The sequence below is a fragment of the Paramisgurnus dabryanus genome, chromosome 2 (assembly GCF_030506205.2).
Source record: "Paramisgurnus dabryanus chromosome 2, PD_genome_1.1, whole genome shotgun sequence".
Lineage (NCBI taxonomy): Eukaryota > Metazoa > Chordata > Actinopteri > Cypriniformes > Cobitidae > Paramisgurnus > Paramisgurnus dabryanus.
The window spans coordinates 55,863,900-55,881,783 of record NC_133338.1 but is presented as its reverse complement, the minus strand read 5'-3'; the positions used below and the strand labels follow the sequence as shown (position 1 = coordinate 55,881,783).

Genomic DNA, 17,884 nt, shown 5'->3' with positions numbered 1-17,884 from the left:
ACCAAAAACATTTTTTTCTTCTATTTAAAATCTATAGTTTCGTTATTTTACTAACCCAACTAATGACTCGTCCGCTTTCCAATAGATTGCACGTAAATATCTGTGCATAAGTGCCACCAGTACTCCGTCAGAGCGGGTCTTGGTCTTCAGCACCGCGGGGAGCAGCCAGCACTCCAATGCGCAGCTTATTAATACCAAATAAAGTGAACAAGTTGGTATTTCTGTCCAGAAACATTGAAATTTAAACATGGTCCGTGTAACGTTATGTAAATCCCGCGTCTCGGTCTGATTGTTGTTTCCGCTTTCTTGTTCTTGACGTTCGCTAAATTCTGGGTTTGTATTTTAAATTGCCGCTTCAGTAAAGTATAGCCACAGTCTGCGTGCGTGCGTGTGTGTTTGTTTCCAAAATATTTTCAAAATAAAGAAAAACAAGACAAAGCTGTGCAGTTTGTGTTTCTGTATAAGTTTATGAGCAAAATGATTGGAACACAATTGTGATTCTGTGATTCTAAAGGGCACCAGGTGAAATCTTGCCTAGGGCAGCAAATTGGCCAGGGCCGGCCCTGCATATTCTCGACTGAACTAATCTTAAATCTACAAGTTGTGACCAAGAAACGGTAATATTAAGAAACGGCTATTCCGTCCGTTGAGTTATTATGAGATTCAAAACAGCCGAAAGTGTTACCTGTCATTCTGGCCTTCAAATCTGTGGTGGAAGAAAGTAGTTCCCAAACAAAGAGGCTTTAAAAATAACTCTGCTTGTTTTCAAGTTGTTGTTTTCTAGGCCTACGGCCTCGTACCTCTGGCCTAATCACAGCCGTGATGATATAAAGTTATATCACACTCCTACTTGAGCGATATTGCTTAAATATCATCTACTCACCTGCTGGCAACATCAACCAGGTTAGCTGCGGTCTGCTCACACATCAGTTTGGCATCATCAAAAGTTTTGGTTTCCATGGCAATGCTATAACAGTAATAGCCAAACCTAAACCAACCCTGTGAAAAGACATTCTTACTATCACCAAATGTCCCTTAAATATAATTTACATCTGTATATTTATACAACACTTAATACACAACAACAACACAACATCAATAATGTGTCATGAGCACATAACAGACAGAAAACAAACAGAAACTGTAAAAATTCTATACATTTATAATGATTTTACAAAAACAACTTGATGTTAATGTTACATTTCACTTTGATTTGTAATTTGTCAGTGTGTTTATTGTGTGACTTTATAGTGGTTTTTAGTTGACTTTCTTCATTATTTAATGTTTGTTTATGTAAAATAAAGAGTATGAGGTGATGCAGACTCACAGCTGGACATCCAGGACTGATGACCTCTGGAGATCCTTCAGGTTTAGTGGAAGCTTTCTTCTTACAGATGTAACCATGAGCTGACTCACAAAGATGATCTGACCACTTCCCCTCCTATTGCACACATGTAAAGCATCACTAATGAAAAATTATGACCATAAAACAATCAGAAAGAAACTATAGTGAGAACGAGATGCAAAAAGTAAATAAAACTACCCACCTGTCCTCTGATAAGAACACAATCCTCCATTAGATTTGTGATGTGTGAAGGTTCTCCAACAAACCATTTAGTAAAGGTGACGTGTGATCTATCTGACCACTCAAACAGATTCTGAATCCTTTGGTCATTAAGACCAATCCAGAGCTCATCAGTCGACACTACACAACAACAACAACACTCAATTTTATACCACCAACTGAAATTAAATTATTAGAGGTGCAACACTAACAAAGATTTTGATAATCAAACAGTCAATGATTGCTTAATTTGTATTTTGCAAAAACATCTACTTTAAACAGGCGCCATATTATGTAGTTTATCGTCAAGGTCACCACCATATTGGACTTGGCAAGAGCGATCTACAAGCAAACCAAACTAATAGAAGAGCTGTGGCATTTCTATAATCATATTTCCTGATAGATCAAGCACTGTTTTGGAAATATTAATGTTATTGTGCTTTCTATCTAGAAATGCCTCAGTTCCATCATAAGTGTTTTAGGACAGTCCTGTCCTGTCCAATATGCTGCCAAAAGTGGCTTGTGGGACAGGACATTGCGTCAGATTTACTTTCTATGCTCAGTCACTCGCATTTATATTTTAATTTCGTGTAGGTTTTTTGTGTGTTACTAAAACTATTTAGTTGTGCAGACGTACTGTATCCAGTCTGTGATATGATGAAACTGTGTTCTTCTATGTTGTGTATGCTGGCCAGATCTGATCCTTCTCTGTGACACGCAGTCAAAGCATCATTCCACGTCTTATTTGTGCGCTGCAGATAATAACAGTGACCGGCGTACGGCACCCAAGACACAGGACAGAAGTTAGGCTGATCTTTACCTGATAGAGAGAGAGAGAGAGAGAGAGAGAGAGAGAGACTTTGACTTTTTTTTTTATAAATAGATACAAAAACACAACATAAACAAAACAAAACCAAAACAATTAGATATAAATTTGCAAAGCACCATCAAAGTCAGATTCACATATACACTGGTTTATTCCCCAAATATCATTAAAAGTCTCAAGGTCTTTAACCAAATTATAATATGCATACTCTACCTTTAATCTAGTTTTAATTAACCCTTTTAAAATTAACATTGCATCTGTTGACCCAACATTATTTATTTTGCTTTTACGTGAAATCCATATACCCATTTTTGCTTGTCCAAACAAAAAATTAAGCAAAACATAGACCTGCTTTTTGTTTCTGCTATACTTTGGACCGTAGATGAATAACCTGGGTGAAAAAACTTCTCCCAAGACTGTACACCATTCTTCTAGTTGAGAAATTAGAGGCACAAGCCTCCCACATTGAAGAAATAAATGAAAAACATTTTCGGTCATCCCACAAAAAGGGCATCCCTCTTGTACCTGGGGATCGAGATGTGCTCTGTATCTGTTTGTAGCTATTAACCCATGCACAACTCTCCACTGAAGGTCTCCAGACCTTTTTCCAATGGGAGGCTTGTACAAGGCCCTCCAGCTACCCTTCAGGGAAGAGCCTGATCCAAATAGTTCTTGCCATTTTGACTCTTTGACTCCTCCTAAAGAATGAATGTGTGACACTTTTACACATGTGACGTACAGTGCTTTCTTCTCAGTATTACTGAAAAGGTCCAGTTCAGGAGTCTTGAAGGTCAACAAAGAGCCCTCCTTTTCTTCAAATATGCCCACAGCCGGAGTCATTCTTAGTTCAGGAAAAGTTAAATCCATATCTTCATTAGTTGTTTCCACACTGCATTTAAACACTGTTGGTAGGCTCCCAAAAATTTAATTTAACAGTCTTTGTGCCTGACGAGTTGATCTTATTCCAATCTTGGAGGCTAGCATTTCAGGAGACATCCATCCATCTGAAGTTATTAAATGTCCAATCTTTGTAACTCCTGCAGCCTTTAGAAGATTCCTCATCGATGGTGATTTTAAAATCTCTGAGTCCACAATAGGATTGTGCATTAGGGGTTCCTCCCTTGACCAGAGACCTCCTTCATCTGTTATGTCTCTTGAGATATTAAAAGTCCTCCACGCTTTAAACACTGAGTGATAAAAAGATGTTAGTCCAGTGAAATCAACATTTTGAAGGTCCAGAAGAAACAAGTGTTTATCCAGCCCCATCTCTCCAGCTCTTTTGAGGAGTGCACAAGCTACTCCAGACCAGCTTACATCCTCCCCATAGAGAAAACGTTTTACTGTCTGCGGTCTAAAAGTCTTAATTCGACTTTTTATGTCCACTAGCCCTTGTCCACCTTCTTGTTTGGGCAGAAACAAAGTTGATGCTTTTATCCAGTGGTTACCGGACCAAAAAAAGTCAATTAAGCATTTCTGGATTTTTCCAACCAAATCTTCAGGAGGTTCCAGAATGTTCATTTTGTGCCATAATGTTGAGGCTACAAGGTTGTTGCAGACCAGGACTCTTCCCCTGTAAGATAACTGGGGTAGCAACCAATGCCAACAAGACAACCGAGAACACATCTTCTCCACCAGACCCTCCCAATTCTGTTTCTTGTAATCCTCTCTTCCTAAAAACACCCCCAAATATTTGAAACCAGATTTTCCCCATTTTAAATTACCTGGGAGTAACGGAGTGCTATGGTTTAAACCACACCACAATGCATCACTTTTTGCCCAGTTTACTTTTGCAGATGAGGCTTTACCATAATTTAATAAAATATCTTTTAAAACCTGAACATCTTTACCATTCCTTAAAACAACAGTGATGTCATCAGCGTAAGCTGAAACTTTTACAAAATCATTAAAAATAGCACCTTGTACCTGCAAACCCATTAACCTCTCTCTTAGTTTACATAGAAGAGGTTCCCTTTCAGTCGGTCACTACGACGTCACGTCGTGACCGACGAATTGGGAACTCACTTAGAGAGACCAATCTGCTTCGAATACTACTAAAACGGCAATGAACTTGGCATTAAGATATTTGCATAATGCTGGCGCCGCCCCGCCAGGTGCGTATATAAGCAGCAGGTGCAAATAGGGAAATTAGCTTTTTATCGCTTCGAAAGCCAGCAGTATCTGCTACTGAGAAGCTACTTTACTCTGTTGGGATTTGATTGCTGAAGTTGGTTGGACTAGCAGTACCACAGCGGACGCTTCGCTTATTCCACGGCTCTAAATCTGTTTTTTGTTTCGTGTTTAGTGTGTGCGTTGCCTTCCCTGTGCGCATCATCAACTGAGCATCTGAGTGAATTTCCCTAAAAGAGTGATACGAGAGAGCTTTGTGCCTTGTTAAAGGCAGCCACTCTCTCGTATATCCGGACATCAGCGTCCTTTTCAGGATGGCTTTTCGTCCGTGCGATCTTGGGTGCGGCAAATACATGGGTCCGAAGGACGGTCACGAGCGTTGTCTTTCGTGTTTGGGCATTGAGCACGCAGAGGCAGCGTTCGCTGGGGGTAAGTGTTCTCACTGCGAGAACATGTCCCTTGTGGATTTGCGGAGACGGTTGTCTTTCCTCCGGGAAAAGCGCAACCCTCGTCATGCGAGTGCTGAACGCCGCCACGGTGCGGCTGTGAAGCTCTCAAAGGACGACCTCCGCATCACTGTGCTGAGCCGGTCGGGGGATTCGTCCTCATGCTCTCAGCCTCCTCATCCACAGCCGGTTGATGTGCCTATGGAGACTTCAGCGTTGTGTTCTACGATGTCTCTAGAATCCATTGTGCCTCCCTCCGGGTCCACCGACGCCGCAGCATCCGAGGGTGGGCCTCCCCCCAGACGTGGACCCCGACGCCCTTCCTCCCTCTGGTCGGGTTGGGACGCCGGAGTTCGATCCAGAGATGGTGGCCGTGCTCGCTCGAGCGGCGGAGACCGTAGGGCTAGAGTGGGTTCCCCCCCTCAGCCCGAGCCGTCCCGCCTGGATGATTGGTTCTTTGGAGCTGCCCGGGTGTCACAACCCTCTCCACCGGTGCCTATCTTCCCCAAGGTGCACGAGGAGCTGACTAGAACCTGGAAGTCGCCGTTTTCTACTAGATTACGGCCGTTTCAGCCCTCCCCCCTCACCTCCCTCACCAGCGGAGCCGCTAAGGGTTATACGGGGATCCCTCCTGTGGAGCGCGCGGTCGCGATGCAGCTGTGTCCGGCTAACCCTCCCCTCTCGTGCCTGCAGACAGTCCTCCGGTTTAACGGGCGCTGCCCACCAGGCATGTGGAGAGGCGGCTTCAGCCCTGCACGCAATGGCGTTGCTGCAGGTTCACCAAGCGAAGGCCTTGAGGGATCTGCACGAGGGAGGACACGACTCGCCTGGCCTTTCGGAGCTCCGGGCTGCCACTGATCTGGCTCTTCGCGCTACGAAGGTGACAGCGCAGGCGATTGGTCGTGCCATGTCCACGATGGTGGTCCAGGAACGCCACTTATGGCTATGTCTGGCGGACATGTCGGACGCGGACAAGAACAAGTTCTTAGACGCTCCAGTGTCCCAGGCTGGCCTCTTCGGTGAGTCGGTGGAGTCTTTTGCCCAGCAGTTCTCCGCCGCCCAGAAGCAGACGGAGGCGATCGCTCAGATCATGCCCCGGCGCAAGCGACCTGCATCTCGCCCTCCAGCGCCGGCAGGCCCGTCTGCTCCTCGCCGAGGGCGCCCTGCGGCGGCTGCCTCCACCCCCCCCACTAGAACATCTTCCAGGCCACGGAGGGGGAACAGCCGTCGGCAGCCCGCCCCGCCCGCCCCACCCGCTTCCCGTGGTAAACGGAAATCGAAGCGGCCCTGAGACGGGCGACCTGGATTCGGATGGGATCACTCTACGGGAGACGGTGATGGCATCGCTCCCTCCACCGGTAGAGGGCCGGGTGGAGAATCTTTGGTTTCGTTTTCTTTCTGTTCCGCCGGCTTCTCAGCCGGCACCCACAAAACCACAAAAAGAGTGCATTCCTATTCCTTCTCCAGGTCTTCAGAGGATCGAGAGAGATGTGAGCGGGCATTCACATGCTCTTCCTCCCTCTCCTCTATCGCCAGCGGGTGTCCTGAGGGTCCCAGCTCTCCGCTGAGGAGACGGGACCACCAGCACCCTCATCGGAGTCTGTGCTCTCCGCTGAGGAGACCAGACGACCGTCACCTTTAGCGGGCTCAGGTCAGTGTCACACACACACATACTGTAGATACTTATGCTGTCTCAGCAGACGTACCGGCAGTACCACCTGTCCCGCTCCGCCGCCCCACCGCGGGTACCCCGGTAGTGCCGTTAATTCCCCTCGTACGGTCCCTGGGGGCTTGGCTTCAGCTTCCCAGCCCTTCTCGTTGGGTTTTACGCACTATCCGCCTCGGTTACAAAATACAATTCATCCGGCACACACCCAAATTCTCGGGCATTCGTTTCACCACGGTGAAAGCGTCCGATGCACATGTACTGCGTGCAGAGGTCGAAGTCCTGCTGGCGAAGGACGCGATCGAGCCGATCCCTCCAACCGAGATGAGGTCGGGTTTCTACAGCCCGTACTTTATAGTACCCAAAAAAGGCGGTGGGTTGCGACCGATCTTGGATTTGCGCATTCTGAACAAATCTCTGCAGAGGAGGTCTTTCAGGATGATAACACCGAAGCAAATATTCAATTCAATTCGCCCCCAAGATTGGTTTGCGGCAATATACCTGAAAGACGCGTACGTTCATGTGTCCATTCTCCCTCGTCACAGACCGTTTCTCCGGTTTGCATTCGAGGGACGGGCATACCAGTACAAAGTTTTACCGTTCGGGCTGTCTCTCTCCCCGTGTATTCACGAAAGTAGTGGAGGCGGCGTTAAAACCCCTCAGAGAGAGCGGTGTTCGCATTTTGGCTCACCTCGACGATTGGCTTATAATAGCGCATTCTCGGCGGACGCTTTGCGAACACAGAGATTTAACGCTTCGGCATCTCGCCCGTTTGGGTCTTCGGGTCAACTGGGAGAAGAGCAAACTCTGTCCCACGCAGAGGATCTCTTTTCTCGGGATGGAACTGGACTCGATCGATTTATCGGCGCGTTTGACAGAAGAGCGCGTCCAGTCAATTCTGACTTGCCTCGGTTCATTTCGAGGGAAGAATGCGGTCCCGCTGAAACAATTTCAGAAGCTCCTGGGGCATATGGCAGCAGCAGCGGCTGTGACACCACTCGGGCTGCTCCATATGAGACCGCTTCAGCGTTGGCTTCACGATCGAGTCCCGAGGAGAGCGTGGCGCGCCGGCATCCATCGTGTAGCTATTACACCTGCGTGTCGCCTAACATTCCCCCCGTGGTCGGACCCCGCGTTTCTCAGGTCCGGTGTGTCCATGAGACAGATCGCTCGGCATGCTGTTGTACACACAGATGCGTCCGACACGGGCTGGGGTGCCACGTACGACGAGCTTACAGCTTCAGGGGTGTGGACAGCACCCCAGTTGCACTGGCATATCAATTGCCGAGAGTTGTGGGCAGTATATATGGGACTTGTACGCTTCGCTACGGAGCTGCGAGGGAAGGATGTACTAGTACGCACCAACAACACTGCGACCGTTGCATATATCAACCGTCAAGGCGGTTTGCGGTCCCGTCACCTGTCGCATCTCGCTCGTCATCTCCTCCTTTGGAGTCAGAAGCATCTGAGGTCCCTTCGTGCCATTCACATTCCGGGCTCGCTCAATACAGCAGCGGACGCGCTTTCTCGAGCTGCGCGCCCCGGCGAATGGCGACTCCACCCCCAGACGGTCCAGCTAATTTGGAAGAAGTTCGGTCGTGCGCAGATAGACCTGTTTGCGTCGCCGGACGATACCCACTGTCGCCTATTTTATTCACTAACCGAGGGCAGCCTCGACGTGGATGCATTGGCACACAGCTGGCCTCGGGGGATGTGCAAATACGCATTCCCCCCAGTGAGCTTAATTGCACAGACACTGTGCAAAGTCAGGCAGGACGAGGAGAGCCTTTTACTGATCGCCCCATATTGGACGAGCAGGAATTGGTTTCCAGAACTAATGCTCCTCGCGACAGCCCCTCCCTGGCGGATTCCCCTGAGGAAGGACCTTCTTTCTCAAGGAGGGGGCACATTATGGCACCCGCGCCCCGACCTGTGGGATCTCCATGTGTGGTCGTTGAGCGCGCGCAAGGTTTAGGTGATTTACCACAAGCGGTATCTAACACAATCGACGCGGCACGAGCTCCGTCCACGAGACGGGCTTACGCGTTTAAATGGAACCTTTTCTTCACCTGGTGCTCTTCGCAACGCGAGGACCCCAGAGAATACCCTATTAACATCGTGCTTTTATATCTTCAACATAGGTTAGACGGTAGGCTGTCAACCTCCACCATTAAAGTTGATATCGCCGCTATTTCTGCTCATCACTCACTTATCAACGGCAGATCAGTTGGCCAGCATGATTTGGTTGTTAGATTTCTAAGAGGCGCTCGCAGGCTAAACCCCTCGCGCCCCCCCTCTATTCCTCCCTGGGACCTGTCCATGGTGCTGAAAGCCCTTCAGGGACCTCCGTTCGAGCCTTTGCAGTCTGCGAGTCTGAAGCTTTTATCAATGAAAGCTCTGACCCTGCTAGCATTGGCCTCCGTGAAGAGAGTAGGGGATTTACATGCATTCTCTGTTGACGATTCGTGCCTCCAGTTTGGTCCTGCTGCCTCGAGCGTAACATTGAGGCCCAGACCAGGCTACGTGCCCAAAGTTCCCACCACTCCTTTCAGAGATCAGGTGGTGAGCTTGCAAGCGCTGCCCCCGGAGGAGGCAGACCCAACCATGGCTTTGTTGTGCCCCGTACGCGCACTGCGATTCTACGTGGACCGCACGCAAAGCCTCAGGACCTCAGACCAGCTCTTTGTTTGTTATGGTGGCCAGCAGAAAGGGAAGGCTGTCACCAAGCAGAGGATGTCTCATTGGATAGTTGATACTATCGCCCTGGCTTATAATCTTCAGGGTATTCCTTGCCCCTTTAATTTGAGAGCGCACTCCACACGGAGTGTTGCCTCATCTTGGGCTCTCGCTCGTGGTTCCTCGCTAACAGACATCTGCAGAGCTGCTGGTTGGGCGACACCTAATACGTTCATTAGATTCTACAGTGTTCGTATCGAGCCTGTATCCTCTCGTGTTCTTTCCTCACCAGGGGGAGCACGGAGAGCAGTCTCGCAGGTCGGCTTGCAGCCTCCAACTGATGCTTCATAACTGTGTCAGTATGGAAGGCCTTCAGAACAAAAATGCGTAATGGTTTGAATTGTTCTTCCTCCGCTGTCTTGGCAGCCTTTGTTGCGGAGCATTGGCTGTCAGCCTTTCACTAGCTGTATCCTCACGAACCTACGTGTCTGGCTCGGCCTCCACATTGTGTCCCACCGGGTTCCTTTGTGAGTATTTTCCGTGAGGTTAATCCTACTAGCCCACGTTTCCCTCAGCAGAGCACTGCTTTGCTTACACAGCCACGGCTGTCTTTATTCCTCAACTACGGTTGACTTTCGCCCACCATTAGCCCTTAAGAGGGGCGGTGGCTTCCGCAGCGTTCCTATCCCGCTCAGGTAGGGCGCTTCCCAGTCGCTGGCACTTCTGTGGGGTTAAAGGAACATCTAGTGCCCGGCCTTCTGCCTTAAAACCTATCTCCTCCTCCTTAAGTGGAACCGGAGGGCTTTACGCAGACACTGGAAGAGGTCAGCCCCTAGTGGCGTTTTGGTAGGGATTCCAAATTCGTCGGTCACGACCTGACGTCGTAGTGACCGACTGAAAGGGAACGTCTCGGTTACGGATGTAACCCTCGTTCCCTGAAGGAGGGAACGGAGACGTCACGTCCCGTCACCACAGGTGCTACCACCTGCTGTTACGGCCGGTCACACTTTCCGGCTTTCTCAGCGAAAAAGAAGCTAATTTCCCTATTTGCACCTGCTGCTTATACGCACCTGGCGGGGCGGCGCCAGCATTATGCAAATATCTCAATGCCAAGTTCATTGGCGTTTTAATAGTATTCGAAGCAGATTGGTCTCTCTAAGCGAGTTCCCAATTCGTCGGTCACAACGTGACGTCTCCGTTCCCTCCTTCAGGGAACGAGGGTTACATCCGTAACCGAGACGTTCTATTGCTAAGCTATACAGCTGACCAGAAAGTGGGCATCCTTGTCTGATGCCCCTCTGTACCTTAACAGGGACACTTAAACCTCCTGCTATCTTCACCATACATGTTGCATTGTTATACAACAGCTTTATCATGTTTCCAAATTTCTCACCAAACCCAAAAGCTTCCAAAACTTTAAAAAGATATTGATGATCAACACGATCTTAGGCTTTCTCCTGATCGATTGACAATAGCCCTACATCAATATTATTACACATGGCATAATCAATAACATCACGTTCTAAATGCAAGTTGTCAGCAATACATCTGTCTTTTATACAGTAAGATTGATCTTTGTGTATAATTTTAAACAATATTTTGTTCAATCTGTTTGCAAGGCACTTTGATAAAAGTTTATATTTAGTGCAGAGAATTGCCAAAGGTCTCCAGTTCTTTAACAAGGTAAGATCTCCTTTTTTTGGGAGCAATGTTAAGACAGCCCGTTAAGCAGCTCTTAGGTAGAAGACCAGTACGATTACATTCATCGAGCACCTCAAATAGATCAGTCCCAAATGTTGTCCAGAAATGCTTATAAAATTCACCAGAAAGTCCATCTATGCCTGGGGTATGACCCGACGAAAGACCTGTTAAGGCATTGCTTAATTCCGCAAAAGTTAATCCAGATTCCAATGCATTTTTATCTTCATCATTCAAACAAGAAAGACCTTGTAGGAGATCATTTTGTATCGCAATGTCTATATCCTCAGGCGAGTATAGATGTGAATAGAAATTCACTGCTAACCTACGCATTTCCACAGGATCAGAAGTACATTGTCCATTGTCATTCTTCAGATTATACATTTGATTAACTTTTACACTCTTGTGCTCCAGATTGAAAAAAAAGGAAGTGGGACTGTCCATATCATTTATAGATAAAAATCTATTTCTCACAAGCGCTCCTTTGACCTTTTCATTTAAAATAGAGCTCAATTTCGATTTCTTCTCAAACCACTCATTTACATTGGAAGAGGGATCTCCTATCATGTTTTTTTCAATGGTAAGGATTTCTCTTTCAAGCCATTCTAGAGACTGTTTCCAATAAAAATTGGACTGAGATGTATACTGCTGACAAAACTCTCTTATGTGAGCTTTACCAACTTCCCACCAAAGAATAACATTATCAAATCTTGTTTTTTCTGTTTTCCAAGTCTCCCAAAAATGTTTAAAAGATTCACAAAAAAACTTGTCTTGTAACAATTTGACATTAAAATGCCAGTAAACACTTCTGTTTTTCTTAGAATTCAAAGTACAGTCAACAGTGATTAATTTATGATCAGTAAAAGAAATGGGCACAATAGCAGTATGAATGACTCTACTTTTCATACTACTTGATAAGTACACTCTATCCAGTCGTGCTGCTGAAATCCTCCCATCACTGACCTTTACCCATGTATATTGTTGAACAGAGGGATTATTTTCTCTCCATATATCAGTAAGATTAGAGGTTTTCATAACATTATCAAGTACTATAGATGACTGAAAATGGGGTTCTTCTCCATTTCTATCAAGCAATGCATTGAGTGTACAGTTCCAGTCCCCAGCTAATATAGTAAAACCATTACCTTGCTGTTGTCTTAAAAACCCTTTCAATTTATTAAAAAAAAATATTCTCTCAGCTCCTATATTAGGTGCATATACACTCACAAACGTAAAAACAAGACCATTTAAATCAACCTTAACTGCCAAACATCTTCCTGGTTCAATTTCACTTTTTCTTAAACTTTGGCTTTTATAGAGGGAGAAAAAAGAATAGCAGTTCCTGCACTCAGGTTGGTACCATGTGTGAAAGCACATTCATTACCCCACCACAACCTCCAGTCAACCTCATTATTTGCATCACTATGAGTTTCTTGTAAGAAAATTACATCTAATTTCTTTAACTTTATGAATTCTATCACTGTATCAGCTTTCCTCTTATCCCTCATCCCATTAACATTTAGGGATCCCAAACGTAAAATATCCATAAGAAGGAAAGAGATTAGGAAAAGAACAGTCAGAAAGAGATGTGTATTAGCCATAGTGATTAGCAGTATTTTCCTCTTTTTGGTTTCACTTTCCCTGTCTTAAACTTTTTTCGAATATCTGTTATATGCTTTTTTAACCTAAAACGTTTCTGTTGTGATAGCTCATCATTACTGCAACTTTTCCTTGCCCACATAACAGAAGAGATAAACGTATCCAGATCTGGGAAAAATTCACTCACTTCTGTGCTTCTGCCTTTTGTCTCATCCAGAAAAGCATTAATTTGTTCTACAGTATACAAATCTTCTGTCTCTACTTTTGACATTTCTGACCTTTCAGACCAATGTCCATCATCTTTCATACTATCATCAGTGTACTGAGATAATCCATCCATTTCATCCACAGAGCATTGCTCAGCTATTTGTATAACAGTCTGAGATACAGTTTCATTTTCTTCCTCAACATCATCATTTTCATTAACAATCGCAGAACTGCATCCAGCCTGCTCACTACTCTCAACATCCACACCAGCATCGCTTTCACTCACCTCATTGTGCCCGTAGACCTCCTCTAACGGCCTTTTGTTCGGTTTCTTAGGTACTTGTTTATCCAGTGGTGGTGCTGTATTATCCCCGGTATCACTCGTATCATTTTGTTGAGCTGATTCACTTTCAGTAGCATCGACGGGCAACTGCTGCTCAGCATCCGCTTTTTTATTAGGACAGAAGAAGCGTTTATGGCCTATGTTTCCACATTCAAAACACTTTAGGTTGTCAGTACTTGCATAAAGCATATATGATCCATCTCCATGCCTCACACGGAACGAAATCTCTAATGTGCGCTCCGCTGAAGTCAAAAACATTAACACTTGTCTTCTAAACGACAAAACATGTTTGAGATCAGTGTTTTTACATCCCAAAGGAATATTTCTGACGGGACTTGCGATTTTACCGTATCGGGTTAATTCTTTAACAATCGCGTCGTCAGAGACAAAAGGCGGTACATTGGAAATAGTAACTTTAGTTGCCGGAGCCGCTAAAGGAGTAACGGGCACAAACATTTCCTTAATCCATAGTCCATTCTCAGTCACCTGATTAACTAACTGCTCTGTTTTTAAAAACACAACGACTGCTTTGTTCATTCGCGATGCTGAGAGAATTTTGTCAAAACCTACAAGTTCTCCCACCACCTCGAGAACATCCTCCACGCTCACGCCAAGTTCAGGTACACACCTGCATCCATTACGCAACGACAGAAGCGAGGCTCCCTGTCTAACTTCAGAGGCCATACCGACCCGCGACAAAAGCCGCGAGCGGCTATAAATACTCAATAATTTTAAAACAATTTAGTAAAGATCCAAAAGAGGGGAAAAAGTAAAGGAAACACTTTCAAAAAGTCCAAATGTTCACGCTCACTCTAACCAACACGCTCCACTCGCCCCACTACTACACACGCACACGCACATGCGCAGAGAGAGAGAGAGAGAGAGAGAGAGAGAGAGAGAGAGAGAGAGAGAGAGAGAGAGAGAGAGAGAGAGAGGATTTACAAACCTTTATTTAAAACATCATATAATCAACAATTCACATCATATGAAGAGAGGGAAAAAAATTTATAAAAATTAAAATTAAATTAAATTTCCAACAACAGATTTCCATCAGAAACAACACACAAAACATCATTAACACACCACAAATCATGAAAAACCATCTCATTATTTACAAGACAATAGTATGCAAATTCTATTTTGAGTCTACCTGCTACCAACTTCGTAAACATCACTTCAACATTGATACTATTCAACTGTAACCCTTGATTTTTCCTGGTTTTCCATATTGCCAATTTTGCAGTTCCTATTAAATAATTTAACAGACACATCTTCCTTCTTTCTGAAAACTTGTATTTCACACCCCCTATAAAAACTTGTTCTGAGAATTCCTCCCCAAAAGCTTGAAACAATCTGCTAAGAACATCAAGTAGACCTTCCAATCTTTTACATTTTAAAAACAAATGTTCTAAATTTTCCACTTCACCACAAAACCTACATCCCACCCCTACTGCTGGATTCAGGTGCGCCACATGTTTGTCTGTAGCTATAGCACCATATGAATGATTCTCCATTGAAGATCTGCAGTTCTTTTCTCCACTGGAGGTTTATACAAAGTTCTCCATCTGTCTCTTACAAGAAATTCGGGCTTCAATAGATCTGGCCACCTTGAGTTCTTTTGTCCTCTGAGTGAAACTTGATGCAAAACTTTAACTGCAGTATTATAAATGGCTTTTTTTGATGTTATTTCAAACAAATCCAGCTGTGGAGTTTTAAAAGTCAAAAGGGAACCTTCTAATTCCTCCTCTTGTCTTTCACCGACTGCAGCAGCAACTCTTATTTGTGGAAAATCCAACTCATTGTTTATTTCTGATGAAAAGTCTTGTCCGATATTTTTTCTACAACAACTTGGTAATGCCTGCACAATTTCTTCCACCAGCTTTTCCGTTAGACGCGAGGATTTTAATCCTGTTACCTCTTTCAAAGTTTCAACAGATTTCCATTGTCCATTATTTAAAAGTTGCCCTAGCTTCACAATGCCATGTCTTTGTAAACATGCACGCACGCTTACAGATGACAAAAGTCTTGTCTGAATCATTGGGTTGAAAAACAGGCTTTCTTCTCGTATCCAACTCCCAGATTCACCAAGCTCTCGTTCCACTTTAAAAACAGTTCTCCAATAGTACAAAATTGACCGGTAAAAAGGTGTAATCTCAGACAAATTCACTTTATTCAGTTCCATTAAAAACAAATGTCTATCCAATTTAAGACCACCAGCTTTTTGTAGGATCATTCTTGCAGTCTCAGCCCAAGTTAAGTTCTTATTGTACAGGAATCGCTGTGCTGCTTGTATTCTAAAAGCACAGATCCTACTCCGTACATCGACCAGACCTTGACCTCCCTCGGAAACAGGAAGATAGAGTGCAGCGGCTCTAATCCAGTGTTCCCTTTCAGTCGGTCACTACGACGTCACGTCGTGACCGACGAATTGGGAACTCGCTTAGAGAGACCAATCTGCTTCGTTTACTACAAAAACGCCAATGAACTTGGCATTGAGATATTTGCATAATGCTGGCGCCGCCCCGCCAGGTGCCTTTATAAGCAGCAGGTGCAAATAGGGAAATTAGCTTTTTCGCTTCGAAAGCCGGCTTTATCTGCTACTGAGAAGCTACTCTCTGCTCTTCTGGGAACGGTTGCTGAAGTTGATTGACAAGCAGTACTAACACAGCGGACGCTCGCAGTATTCCACGGCTCTGCATCTTTTTTGTTTTGAGTTTAGTGTGTGCGTTGCCTTCCCTGTGCGCATCATCAGCTGAGCACCCAAAGAGTGATTTCCCTAAAAGAGTGATACGTGAGAGCTCTGTGTCTTTTTAAAGGCAGCCACTCTCTCGTATATGCGGAGATCAGCGTCCTTTACAGGATAGCTTTTCGCCCGTGCGATCTTGGATGCGAGAAGTATAAGGGTTCCAGTGACGGTCACGAGCGCTGTCTTCGTGCTCAGGCATCGAGCACTCCGGGGCTGCGTTCGTGGAGAGTTTCTGTTCTCTCTGTGAGAGCATAACCCTCTTGGATTGCGGAGACGACTGTCGTTTCTACGGGAACGCTGTCCGCGCCTTTGCAGTGCTGACGCCGCCATGGTGCGGCTGTCAAGCGCTCGCAGGGCGCCCTTCGCGTCACTACGCTGAGTAGGATGGAGGATGCGTCCTCCGCCTACCGGCCTTCTCATCCTCAGCCGGTTGAGGCTCCGGTGGAGACTGCAGAGTCGTGTTCTACGATGTCTGCCGAATCCATTGGACCTCCTTCTGGTCCCGTCACTTCTGCAGCATCAGAGGGGTGTCCATTTTTCCTCCGAGGCAGAGTCGTTCCGGAGATGGCGGCCGTGCCCGCGAGCGGCGGAGACGGTAGAGTTGGAAAGGTTAACCCCTTTCCGCCCGAACCGTCCCGCCCACATGATTGGTACTTCGGAGCTGCTCGGGCCTCTCGGTCCTCTCCTCCTGTGCCTATCTTTCCCGCGGCACGAAGAGCTGACGTGATTTGCGGCCGTCCGGCCGTTCAGCTTCACCCCTCACCTCCCTCACCAACGGAGCCGCTAAGGGCGGGGACCCCTTCAGTGGAGCGGGATGCGTTCCTGGAGGGACCACCCAACCCTTTCCTCCCGTGTTTGTAGACAGTCGTCCGGTTACGGACGCTGCCCATCAGGCATGCCGGAGAGGCGGCTTCGGCCCTGCACGCAATAACGTTGCTGCAGGCTCACCAAGGATTTACGAGGGAGCCCGCGACCTTCTGTCGTGCGATGTCCACCACAGTGGTTCAAGATCGCCACCTTTGGCTGTGTCTGGCTGACATGACGGACGCAGACGAGAACAACTTGAATGCTCCTGTCTCACAGACCGGCCTCTTCGGCGAGCCAGGGGAGTCGGACAGCTCCGCTGCGCAGACTGAGGCGATCTCCTAGGTCATGCCCCGGCGGAAGAGAGCTGCCCTTGGTCCACCACGCCGGCTCCTCAGTCTGCCTCTCGCCGTCGGCGTCCTGCGGCGACCACCTCCGTTCCCCTCCTCGGACCCCATCTCGGCAGCGCAGGGGAACCGGTCGTCAGCAGCTCGCCCCGCCCGCTTAGCCGCTTCCCGTGAAATTCGGGAGTTTAAGTGGCCAGTGAAGGGCGACCCGGATTGGCAGAGGATCACTCTTCAGGAGATGGAGCTCCTTCCCCCGATAGAGGGTCGGGTGGAAAATCCTTGGTTTGCATATGTTCCACCGGCTGTTCGGCCGGTACCCACTTAACCACACATAAGAGTGCATTCCTCTTCCCTCTCTAGGTCTCCGGAGGATCGAGAGAGCCGTGAGCGGGTACACACCAGCTCCCCTACCTCTCCTCTATCGCCAACGGGTGACCTGAGGAGTCCGAGCTCTCCGCTGAGGAGACCGGACCACCAGCACCCTCATCGGAGTCTGCGCCCTCCGTAGAGGAGACCAGACGACCGTTACCCTCAGCGGGCTCAGGTCAGTGTCACACACACATACTGTAGATGTTTATGCTGTCACAGCAGACGCACCAGCAGTCCCACCTGTCTCGCTTCGCTGCCCCCCCGCGGGTACTTCGGTAGTGTCGTTATTTCTCCTCGTACGGTGCCTGGGTGCTTGGCTTCAGTTCCCAGCCCGTTTCGTTGGGTTTTACGCACGATCCGCCTCGGTTACGAATCCGGCACTCCCCAAAATTCGGGCTTTCGTTTCACTGTGGTGAAAGCGTCCGATGCACATGTACTGCGTGCAAAAGTCGATATCCTGTTGGCG

General features: G+C 46.9%; 1 protein-coding gene across 1 annotated transcript in view; it reads right to left on the bottom strand.

Moving 5' to 3' along the window:
* The window catches only part of LOC135743924 (macrophage mannose receptor 1-like), a 105,003-nt gene that overhangs the window by 72,981 nt on the left and 14,138 nt on the right, over positions 1–17,884 (bottom strand). The window contains exons 7-10 of the mRNA XM_065261829.2: positions 2,202–2,384; positions 1,548–1,705; positions 1,328–1,441; positions 884–999 (exon numbers count right to left, since the gene is read on the bottom strand). Coding sequence (XP_065117901.1) covers positions 884–999; positions 1,328–1,441; positions 1,548–1,705; positions 2,202–2,384 — 571 coding nt within the window. The remainder of the gene's footprint in view (positions 1–883; positions 1,000–1,327; positions 1,442–1,547; positions 1,706–2,201; positions 2,385–17,884) is intronic.